Here is a 12,256-nt window from a genome sequence, read left to right as displayed (position 1 = left end):
GGCGGAGAGAGGGCGGGGCCAAGGACGTACCACAGAATGCTTTGCAAGGATTTCAGAACTGGTGGAATTTAGGGTGGGGCGACTTCCTATTTCGCTTCTAGAGCAATCTTGGCCTCCCTAGTCGCCGTAGAAGGGGTTGGGCTTGGTTTTCTCCCGCCAATTTAAACCTGTGGTAAAGACCCTAAAGACTTTAGGAGCAGTTGTGCCAGCCTGGATGCGGGGGAGGTAAATTTGAGTATTCTTTAATTTCTTCAATTGCAGGTGAGGAGGAGGAGCCACGCTACTGTAGGAGCTGGGGGCTGGGGTGGTTTTAGGTCGAAACAGGAGAAACCTCAGCTCAGTTTGGGGTGTTATCCTCTTAAGACGCCGTCGGGAGAGTGGTTGGAGTTGTTTCTTGCTGGCCCGTGTCTAGCTGAGAGCACTTAAGCAAGGAGGCCTATTTGAAATTTTCATTTCGTTTAACTCGTTTACGTGTTCACTCAGCACCCAGAGTAATCTCAAACTTAATCACATCACGCCACAGGCCTACTTAGTAGTTTTTCCACGCTAATACTGAGGATGAAAGCCAATCTTGTAATCAAGGATTCATTGGTTCCACCTGTTGGTTTAGCCCCCGCAATATCCCATTCTTCATATGGCCCTACAGCAGCCCCAAACTCATTCCACCCTCTGCATCTTTGATATTCGGCCTGCATCTTTGTTCCCCCTGAGCCTTGCATAGTTGCCTTGTCTTGTTATTCGGATCTCAGCTCAGTTGTCATCTCTTTCCGCTCCCAGATTTTTCTTGTGCGCCACCCCCCATTCACTTGAGTATTATTTGTAGTTGTGCATTTACTTATTTTTTCATAAGGAAACAGTATAGCAGTTAATAACTGGCATGAATTTAGATCTTGTCTAGCGACATCGTTAACTCATTTTAGGTGACCATTTACTTAGTCCCTGACTCATGCTTCTCAGCTGTAAAATGGGTTGTTGTGCAGATTAAATGAGTAATACATTCAAACTATCTTGTCTACTCAATACCGCATTTATTTTTGTCTGTCTTTCCTATGGGATATGAATTTCATAATGACAAAGACCTTTTGTGTCTTCTTCACAGATGTATTCCCAGCTCCTAGAACAGTGCCTGACACACAGTAGGCATTCACTAAACGTTTGTCAAATGAGTATGACATACCTGGGAGGCTGATAATATTTCTCTGTTCTTGCAGATGTGGGACTCTGAAACTCATAGAAGTATTTACTTCAGCCTGTCTTAATCTCCCAATTCCTGCCCAAACACAGCCACTAAAATTATTGTCTATTCTGATGTGCCTTGTTTTCGTGCCCTTGCTTGCACTCCTAGTAAGAGCTCTTCCAATATTTAAAAAGCTCCTTTAAACTCCAATACTTTGGCCACCTATACGACGAGTTGACTCACTGGAAAAGAGTGATGCTAGGAAGGATTGGGGGCGGGAGGAGACGGGGACAACAGAGAATGAGATAGCTGGATGGCATCACCGACTCGATGGACATGAGTTTGAGTGTACTCCGGGAGTTGGTGATGGACAGGGAGGCCTGGTGTGCTGTGATTCATGGGGTCGCAGAGAGTCGGACGTGACTGAGCGACTGAACTGAACTGAACCTTAAATACTAGCTCAAATGTTACCTTCTTCCACCAGTACAGTAGTGGATTCAGTTCAGTTCAGTCGCTCAGTCGTGTCCGACTCTCTGCGACCCCATGAATCACAGCACGCCAGGCCTCCCTGTCCATCACCAACTCCCGGAGTACACTCAAACTCATGTACATCAAGTCGGTGATGCCATCCAGCCATCTCATTCTCTGTCATCCCCTTCTCCTCCTGCCCCCAACCTTTCCTAGCATCAGAGTCTTTTCCAGTGAGTCAACTCGTCGCATGAGGTGGCCAAAGTATTGCAGTTTCAGCTTTAGCATCAGTCCTTCCAATGAACACCCAGGATTGATCTCCTTTAGAATGGACTGGTTGGATCTCCTTGCAGTCCAAGGGACTCTCAAGAGTCTTCTCCAACACCACAGTTCAAAATCATCAATTCTTCGGCGATCAGCTTTCTTCACAGTCCAACTCTCACATCCATACATGACCACAGGAAAAAGCATAGCCTTGACTAGACGGACCTTTGTTGGCAAAGTAATGTCTCTGCTTTTTAACATAGTATCAAGGTTGGTCATAACTTTCCTTCCAAGGAGAAAGCGTCTTTTAATTTCATGGCTGCAATCAGCATCTGCAGTGATTTTGGAGCCCAAAAAAATAAAGTCTGACACTGTTTCCACTGTTTCCCCATCTATTTCCCATGAAGTGATGGGACCAGATGCCATGATCTTTGTTTCCTGAATGTTGAGCTTCAAGCCAACCTTTTCACTCTCCTCTTTCACTTTCATCAAGAGGCTTTTGAGTTCCTCTTCACTTTCTGCCATAAGGGTGGTGTCATCTGCATATCTGAGGTTATTGATATTTCTCCCAGCAATCTTGATTCCAGCTTGTGCTTCTTCCAGCCCAGCGTTCCTCATGAGGTACTCTGCATAGAAGTTAAATAAGCAAGGTGACAATATACAACCTTGATGTACTCCTTTTCCTATTTGGAACCAGTCTGTTGTTCCATGTACAGTTCTGACTGTTGCTTCCTAACCTGCATACAGGTTTCCCAAGAGACAGGTCAGGTGGTTTGGTATTCTCATCTCTTTCAGAATGTTCCACAGTTTATTGTGATCCAAACAGTCAAAGGCTTTGGCATAGTCAATGAAGCAGAAATAGATGGTTTTCTGGAACTCTCTTGCTTTCTCCATGATGCAACAGATGTTGGCAAGTTGATCTCTGGTGCCTCTGCCTTTTCTAAAACCTGCTTGAACATCTGGGAGTTCACGGTTCACATATTGCTGAAGCCTGGCTTGGAGAATTTTGAGCATGACTTTACTAGCGTGTGAGATGAGTGCAATTGTGCGGTAGTTTGAGCATTCTTTGGCATTCCCTTTCTTTGGGATTGGAATGAAGACTGACCTTTTCCAGTCCTGTGGCCACTGCTGAGTTTTCCAAATTTGCTGGCATATTGAGTGCAGCACTTTCACAGCATCATCTTTCAAGATTTGAAATAGCTCAACTGGAATTCCATCACCTCTACTAGGTTTGTTCATAGTGATGCTTTCTAAGGCCCACTTGACTTTACATTCCAAGATGTCTGGCTCTAGGTCAGTGATCATGTTATCGTGACTATCTTGGTCGTGAAGATCTTTTTTGTACAGTTCTTCTGTGTATTCTTGCCACCTCTTCTTAATATCTTCTGCTTCTGTTAGGTCCATACCATTTCTGTCCTTTATCGAGCCCATCTTTGCATGAAATGTTCCCTTGGTATCTCTAATTTTCTTGAAGAGATCTCTTGTTTTTCCTATTCTGTTGTTTTCCTCTATTTCTTTGCATAGATCACAGAGGAAGGCTTTCTTATCTCTCCTTGCTATTCTTTGGAACTCTGCATTAAGATGCTTATATCTTTCCTTTTCTCCTTTGCTTTTCGCTTCTCTTCTTTTCACGTCTCTTCTTTTCACAGCTATTTGTAAGGCCTCCTCAGACAGCCATTTCACTTTTTTGCATTTCTTTTCCATGGGGATGGTCTTGGTCCCTGTCTCCTGTACAGTGTCACGAACCTCCGTCCAGAGTTCATCAGGCACTCTATCTATCAGATCTAGTCCCTTAAATCTATTTCTCACTTCCACTGTATAATCATAAGGGATTTGATTTAGGTCATATCTGAATGGTCTAGTGGTTTTCCCTACTTTCTTCAATTTAAGTCTGAATTTGGCAATAAGGAGTTCATGATCTGAGCCACAGTCAGCTCCTGGTCTTGTTTTTGCTAACTGTATACAGCTTCTCCATCTTTGGTTGCAAAGAATATAATCAATCTGATTTTGGTGTTGACCATCTGGTAATATCCATGTGTAGAGTCTTCTCTTGTGTTGTTGAAAGAGGGTGTTTGCTATGACCAGTGCGTTCTCTTGACAAAACTCTATTAGCCTTTGCCCTGCTTCATTCTGTGCTCCAAGGCCAAATTTGCCTGTTACTCCAGGTGTTTCTTGACTTCCTACTTTTGCATTCCAGTCCCCTATAATGAAAAGGACATCTTTTTTGGGTGTTAGTTCTAAAAGGTCTTGTAGGTCTTCATAGAACCGTTCAACTTCGGCTTCTTCAGCGTTACTGGTTGGGGCATTAGCTGCACTTAAAAGTGAGTGCTTGCCATGAAACCAAGCATTGTTTTGTGAATATTTGAAACTGGTAGTGACCTTTCTGGCTATGTACAACTGTATTCTATTTTATAGAAGAGAATTGAGGAACAGAAAGTTTAAATTACTTGCTTGACCACAACAGATTAATAAATATATAAGAGCCCCAAGTTAAAAATCATTTCTTTCCTGTACTGTTACCGTCAAAGATTTAAAAACGTATCTCTGAGCAGTTATCAAAACAACTGTAACTATTTGGTTATTTTCCCCTCCAGTCCTGATCCAGGCATTGCTTTTCATTTTAGTATTCTATGCCCTGGAGACCCAGTGAAATGAGTTATTTAAGTCCTTGCTGATGAAATAGTTAAGTGACTCCTAAGGTTACAAACACACTCTTTGGTCCAGTCAGAAGCCTAATCTGTTTTTTTCCACCTCTCCTTAACATTTTCATTTCTGGTGTAACAATCCTGGAAACATGAATGGACATGGTTTTTTAAGTTCATCTGGAAATGTAACCAACCTAAGGTATCCCAGACGATATGCATTCAGAAACTTCACCGTTTTTTGCTTTTCTGGTTAAAGATTTTTTTCAAATGAAAGCTTCTTATAATTTCACCTAAGTATTCAAAATACTAGAAACTCTAGGACGCATTGGTAAGATTGAAATTGTTTGCCTGTGTCCCTAAACCAGTATGTTCTTCTCTAGTGATAATCATAGTTCTAGTTCCATTTATCTTATTGATCCGAAGTGTCTAGTGACCACAGAAATAACACACAGAAGTCTCTGTTTATTGGTGTGTATGTGTATATATATACATATATGTATTTAATAAAGCCTTTTTATTTCCCAAGGAGCTGCAGTCTATGCAACGATGTAATTTGGTCTGATTTTACAGTTGTCATAGGGAAGGCAGTGATTCCTGATCAGGAAAACAATCTCAGAAACATGTGGAATGATATTGAGCTGCTAACAAATGATGATACAGGAAGTGGGTACCTAAGTGTTGGTTCAAGAAAAGAACACGGAACTGCTTTATATCAAGTAGATTTACTAGCAAAGATCTCCTCTGAAAAGGTAATGTTTTCATTCACAAAATTTTTACTGTGTTTAGTAAAACTAGTAGCCACATGGTAGTTGTTTTATAAATGAGTATAGTCTTTTCTCAGGGATTCAAACTTTAGTGTCAGATTACTGGAAATTTCCATCTGAATTCCCCCTACATCATTTTAAGGTCAATATTCCAAACCTAAACTTTTCATAGCTCTTCTTGGCATTTTAGAAATAGAGATGTATGCACAAATGATACAAAGAATATCTATCACCAGCTTAGGAAGTAAAACATTACCTAAAATTGAAGCAAGCCCCTGGGGTCCCTCCCTGATCCCAAGCTCTTCTCATACTCCTACCTCTGAGGTTGAGATTGTCCTATCCTTTCCATGAATTTCTCTCTGTATTTTAACTTTGTTCTTTTAATAACTACTCCACCATTCTCACACCAGGCTTGAAACCTTATTCTCTGCCTTCTATGGAAAGTATCGCTCTTCGTTTTTTATCTTTGATTTTCTTTCTCAGTAATTTGCTTTTGATAAAATTTTGGTGATCATGGTAAACAAAAGTTTCTTTTAGAGAAAGTACAAATGATCTTCTGTCACAGTATTATAGCCCAGGATTTCTCTACTTCTCATAGTAAGTTAATGTAATGTTTTAAATAACTGATTGAGGAAAAAACTTTTAAAAGAAGGAAAGACCAGGTAAGATTTGTAGTTTTTAGAGCTAGAAAGAGAGGACCTGAGTCTCTGGGAACGTTGTTCATCAAAGGTCTCAAAATGTAGGCTTTTGACTTTTTCTTCAAATGAGCATGAAAGACACTAGCTGATCAAGATTTTCAAAAAATCATTCTTTATGCAACTTGTGTCCTATTGTCAGCCTGTACTGCTTTATGGCATTTGTAAATCATGGAATTTATAAATATTATGAACAATACAAATAAATTTTCGTCCTTGGTATTTATTTGTAAAAGGCAAAAGTGTAAAGAATACTGTAGGTTCTATAATGAGAAAATGGTATTTCTTTATTTTTTATTATTACCAGCAGCCTTAAAAGATGGAAGTGGCCCAGGCCCTTCTTGATCTCTGAGGGCTTCTGTTGAAAAAGAATAGTATGTATTGAGCTTTGATTTCAGTTAAGGACTAAAATTTCGTCAGTTGTTAGCTTGGGGCATTACTTGTAGCAAATGCTGTGTTCACAACCCATGCTTGCATTCGGTAATTCTCTTTAGGATTTTTCCTTAAAGTTAGACAGACAGGACACAGCAGTAAAAAAATACCTAGCTGTGCAAGTCAGTGTGTGCCAAATACCAAATGAATGGTACAGACAGTACATGTAGTAGGAGTTCAGAAAATGGAGATCTCACTGTGGGTTGGGACAATCTAAGGAGCATTTCATAAACTAGCACCTGACTTGGGCCTTCAGAAAAAGAAGGGGAAATGAAAGCACAACTTAACCAAAATATGTGGAATGCAGCCAAATCAGTGCTTAGAGGGAAACTACATGCATATATTAGAAAAGAAGAAAATCTAAAATCAATAATCTTAAGTTTCCAGTGAGGAAACTAGAAAAAGAAAATGGACTTTCCCTGTGGTCCAGTGGTTAAGACTTTATGCTCCCAATGCAGCGGGCACAGGTTTGATCCCTGGTTGAAGAATTAAAATCCCATTGCACAGTATGACCAAAAAAAATTCTCAAGGTTTAAGGGCAATCCAGGCAGAGAAAACAGCCTGGGTTAGATCCGTGGGAGGTGTAGCACAATTTCTTCTTTGGTGTCAGAATGTAGTTTTCAAGAATTACACCTGCAGAAGGTGGCCACTGAAACAGATATAATATGAGCCAATTTATCAAGCATATGCTATAGGCTAGGTTCCCTTCTAAGCCCTGTACTGTTCAGTGGCTCAGTCATCTCCGACACTTTGCAACCCCATGGACTGCAGCATGCCAGGTTTCCCTGTCCTTCACTGTCCCCCCGAGTTTGCTCAGACTTGTGTCTGTTGAGTCAATGATGCCATCCAACCATTTCATCCTGTCACCTGCTTCTCCTCTCCTTGGTCTTTCCCAGCATCAGGATCTTAGCCCTTTATATGAATTTATTCATGACTCTCCAAATCAACCAGTGTTGTAGGCATTATTTATTATTGTTTCTGGTTTACTAGAGAGTTAGTTGAGGCATTTGCCTGAGATGACTCAGCTAGTAAGTGACAGCATTCTCAACCACTGAGCTGTCCAACTGCTTCAAGGTACATATGTGTGGGAAGCTCTAATCAACAGAAGCTGCAAACTGGAGACTCATATTTGGCTTGCAGTGTTTTTTAAAATATCGACTGAGCTGCCAATATTTAAAATTTAGACTATTTCACATAAAGGTTCAGATTCTCTTGGTAAATTGGAAGCTGTGGCCATGCCAGGGTCACATTTCCATGGGGCTTTCATTTCGCTGACTCTAGTTTCTGTAGGGCCTTGTGTCCTTCATTTCACAGTACACCACAGCCCCCCTCCCCGCTGAAGCCCAGACACTGAGACTTTATGCCAATATTGGTTCATTCATTTGTGTTAACACCTGCAGGTTTCTCTAAGCATAAGGTCGACCCTTAGGAAACAAAGGCTTGTACTTGGGAATCCTTTGCCCTGTGCTACGTCAGACAGAGGAAACTGGTGTGCTGCAACCCACAGGGTTTGCAAAGACTTGGACGTGACTCTGAGACTGAGCAACAACAACAGAAGCAACCATGGACTATTTCCCTGTTTGAGGTTCTGATGGGATTCAAGATATATCATAGAAGGAAAAGCTTGGGACTTCCCTGATGGTCCAGTGGCTAAGACTCCACGTTCCCAATGCAGGCTTCAATCCCTGGTCAGGGAACTAAATTCTATATGCTGCAACTCAGAGTTCGCATGCCACAACTGAAGACCCTGCATGCCACAGAAAGATCTAGGATCCTGTGTGCCACAACTAAGACATGGTGCAGCCAAATAAATAGACATTAAAAAAAAAAGAAACGCTTGACTAAGAAGTTATATGGGCTCAAGAAAAGAGGCCTGTCAAGTGAAGTTTTAAACTTGGGTGCTTAGGACTATGATGACATTATTGATAACTATTGTTAAACGTGTATAAAAATGCTTTATTTTAGTCCTACTTTTCTCTCCCCCAGGCCTCATTAAATCCAAAAATACAAGCATGCAGCTTAAGTGATGGGTTTATTATTATAGCAGACCAATCGGTTATACTGTTGGACAGCATTTGTAGATCTCTTCAGTTACATCTTACATTTGGTAAGTCTAACGTAATGCAGTAAACAAATTGGAAGTCAGCTGTATCTTGCTACCAATTTCTACAGCATTGCCTTTTCTTTACTCCATTATTTATAAGACTTGAAATTAAACTGATTTTAAGAAATGAATCTTGAGTACCTTGTGTTGAGTACCCGATGGAAAGGATACTGAGATGATCCTTTCTGTCAATAAGTCTAGGAACAGCATACTAGGAGAGCAACAGTTGATTTGCATGGTTTTGGTTTTAGTAGAAAACTGGGCTTCCCTGGGGGCTCAGTGGTAAAGAATCCGCCTGTAATGCCGGAGACACAGGTTTGATCCCTGGGTCAGGAAGATCCCCTGGAGAAGGGCATGGTAACCCATTCCAGTATCACCTGGAGAACCCATGGACAGAGGAGCCTGGTGGGCTACAGTCCATGAGGTCGCAGAGTCAGACACAACTGAAGTGACTTAGCACACACGCATGTTCAAGTTCCTGGGTCTTGTGCATAATTTCAGTTATGCACAGGAGATATTTGAATACTTCTAGGACTATAAATGTTTAAAAAGTGCTTATGAATGAATTCCTACTGGACTAAAGAGCTTTAAGTATGTATATGCAAATATGGACTTAAGCGTACTTTGGCCACCTCATGCGACGAGTTGACTCACTGGAAAAGACTCTGATGCTGGGAAGGATTAGGGGCGGGAGGAGAAGGGGACGACAGAGAATGAGATGGCTGGATGGCATCACCGACTCGATGGACATGAGTTTGAGTGAACTCCGAGAGTTGGTGATAGACAGGGAGGCCTAGCGTGCTATGATTCATGGGGTCGCAAAGAGTCGGACACGACTGAGCGACTGAACTGAACTGAAGGGACAAGCAAGTCAGTGGTTTTGTTGGAAAATAAGTGAAAATATTGTGAAACTTTTTCTGAAATTTTGAGAGAAATTGAAGTGTTTGTGTGAGAACAGCTGAAAATTAATTAATTATTTTAAAACAAAACTTAGCTGGAAAGGAATTAGAAGGTATGCATGTAAGAACAAAATCTTGATCATGTAGGAGGAAAACCTATATTTTGTGGAATATTAGCATATTTACCCTGATGGGGCCACAAGATTCAGTTTCACCAATGGAAAGTGAGACTCTGTCTACATATAGTACTCTGTGTACAGATATTGTTAGTGAATAATTTTATAAACAATTTATATTCTACTGCCTTTTGCCTTAGCCTTCCCCTTGCAGTCTTCACTTCCCCCTGGCCTTCTTGCTGTTTTGCAGACAATAACTTTCTCACCTCCTTCAAATTTTTGTTCAGATCTGACAAAGGGAGCTGTCCTGAGCACACCAATTAATACCACACGGCTCTTCCGAGCTCTGTTTCCCTCCTCTGTATTACCTTTGTTTGTGTCATAATTAGATTGTTATGCTGACTGTTTATCATCTATTTCTGCCTTAGCATTTGAGTTCCATGAAGGTGGGACTCTTGGTAATATTCTCAGATATATACAAAAGGCCTTGAACAATGCTTAGCCTATATTCAGTGCTCAGCAAATATTTATTGACTAAGAGTCAGTAGCGTTCCTTTTGACATTAATCACTACTTTCCTGAAATATTTAAAAGAAGCTTCTTAAATAGTTGACTTTTAATAAAAAAATTTGCAATTCTTTGTATTGAAAATAAACATTTTTTGGAGGAAACTTGGCATAACTTTGATTTGAAATTTTCAGATTCGGAAGTGGACGTAGTTGGCCTGTGTCAAGAAGGAAAGTTTCTTTTGGTTGGGGAGAGAAGTGGCAACTTACATCTTATTCATGTGACATCAAAGCTAACGTTACTCACCAGTGTAAGACCTTGTTACCTTGTTATGTTTTTCATCTTCATTATCTAAATTCTAAATTATCTCTTAGCTAAAAACTCTAGCAAAGCCTCGCTTGATTTGTGTTTTAAAAGGATAATGTTTCTTAACATTGAATTTAAGAATCATAGCTTAGAGACTGAAAAAAATGCACAACCTAAAAGTTGAGAATTACGTTTTATCGGGTGGACTTTCTGTGAACTTCAAACCCAGGAGGCAGTCTCTCAAGATAGCTCTGAGGGACTGCTCTGAAGAAGTAAGGGAGGAGCTAGGATATATAGGAGTTTTCCAAGACAGACCGTATAGTCGGAACATCAAAAGAGTACTGTTAACTAAAGAAAATTAGTGTCTCAGGTTAATGAATTTAGTGTTGTCTATGTATGGGAAGATGCAAGAGTGGGCTGACTGAAATCATTCCTTGATATATGCACCTTTACCACCCAGGGCCGGTATCAGGTGCTTCCTCATCCAGAGTCCCCTTGGTGTGCACTTGGGGGTAGCTGCCGTGGCTGAGGGCTGGCCAGTGGGCAGCCTGTTCGTCTCCATCCTGAGTTCCCTCGTGGCTGGATGTGGTCGCAGCAACCTTTGTTTGCTGATATGGCAGGCAACGCTTTTTAATCCACAAAACATGACATAAGTGCAAAACTGAAAAATTACAGTTTGAAGACTGTATACTTGTCCATAATAGTTTTCCATTTCAAGACTAAAATGTTTGGGATATAGGTAGAATTATTGCTCATGATAATTGATAACCCTCGAGTTTAAAAAAAATAATCTTTGATTGTATTTTTCTGGGTTTAATCTTATCACTTGATATTAATTTGTAATTAGGCATTTGTTCAGAAAGCTAACGATGAAAATCAGTGTACTTACCGGAATCTTGTTATTGAGAAAGATAGTTCAAATGAGGGTAAGTTTTTAAATTTCTTTTTTAATATCTTCTTAATAATGTTCAGTCAAAAAATCAGATTGTACTTAATATATTAGGTAAATTAATTTGCCCTAGGTGGCTCAGTTGGTAAAGAATCCGCCTGCAATGCAGGAGACCTGGGTTTGATCCCTGGGTTGGGATGGTCCCCTGAAGAAGGAAATGGCAACCCACTCCAGTATTCTTGCCTGGAGAATCCCCATGGACAGAGGAGCCTGGCAGGCTGTAGTCCATGGGGTTGCAAAGAGTGGGACACGACTGAGTGACTAACACTTACACAAAGTTAAACTTTTGGAGTGCAATTAATATTGTTTTAAAAAATAAGTTTATTTTAGTTCTTTTCAGAGGCTTAAATGTTAACTCTTCTTAAATAATATATCCTAAACTTTTTACAGTTTTAAGAGTTCTTAATTAAGGATACATAATCTTTTAAAATGTTCTTATGTATTTTAGTATATTTAGTATACTTCTTTTTAACAAATGTTAACTGGACTTTATTTTGATGTAGCTGAGATTATTTTTTTCTGGTAAATGAAGTTTGGTTTATAAAAATTTCAAAGTAGTAATTTTGTTTTTACAGATAATTTGCCAACTCTTTATAAATAACTTTTATCTGTATTGCTACTATATTATTTGGTTATTAGACTTTAAAAGAGCAAATTGACGTATTTTTAAGCTAGATCCAGACTCTGGATCTATTTATATTGATGTGCCTTTTAAAGAAGCTGGCCTGATTTTGTTTTAATAGATACCTATTATATGCTGCTTCTTACAAACAATGGACTTTTTTGTATTACAAACCTTCAGCTTGTAAAAATTCAACAAGGTAAGTAATGTATTATTTTCTTATTATTGATTTGCAGCGAACTTTTTTTTAAGGGCTCTTTTTTTTTTAATCAATAATTTTATTTATTTTTTGTTTGCACTGGGTCTTTG

At 39.8% G+C, this 12,256-nt stretch overlaps 1 protein-coding gene across 2 annotated transcripts in view; it reads left to right on the top strand.

Moving 5' to 3' along the window:
* The window catches only part of KNTC1 (kinetochore associated 1), a 101,852-nt gene that overhangs the window by 22,302 nt on the left and 67,294 nt on the right, over positions 1 to 12,256 (top strand). The window contains exons 1-6 of one of the 2 annotated variants that reach the window (XM_055405700.2): positions 142 to 225; positions 5,125 to 5,303; positions 8,432 to 8,552; positions 10,265 to 10,380; positions 11,224 to 11,302; positions 12,069 to 12,146. In XM_055405700.2, the coding sequence (XP_055261675.2) occupies positions 5,175 to 5,303; positions 8,432 to 8,552; positions 10,265 to 10,380; positions 11,224 to 11,302; positions 12,069 to 12,146 (523 nt within the window). In that variant the 5' untranslated portion in view covers positions 142 to 225; positions 5,125 to 5,174. Of the gene's footprint in view, positions 1 to 141; positions 226 to 5,124; positions 5,304 to 8,431; positions 8,553 to 10,264; positions 10,381 to 11,223; positions 11,303 to 12,068; positions 12,147 to 12,256 lie in introns of those variants that run through there. The other variant, XM_055405701.2, reaches the window with a different exon arrangement.

Source organism: Moschus berezovskii, chromosome 19 (genome assembly GCF_049115385.1).
Source record: "Moschus berezovskii isolate FMDL1 chromosome 19, NW_MosBer_1.0, whole genome shotgun sequence".
Taxonomy (NCBI): Eukaryota; Metazoa; Chordata; class Mammalia; order Artiodactyla; family Moschidae; genus Moschus; species Moschus berezovskii.
This window is presented reverse-complemented; position numbering and strand designations above follow the sequence as displayed.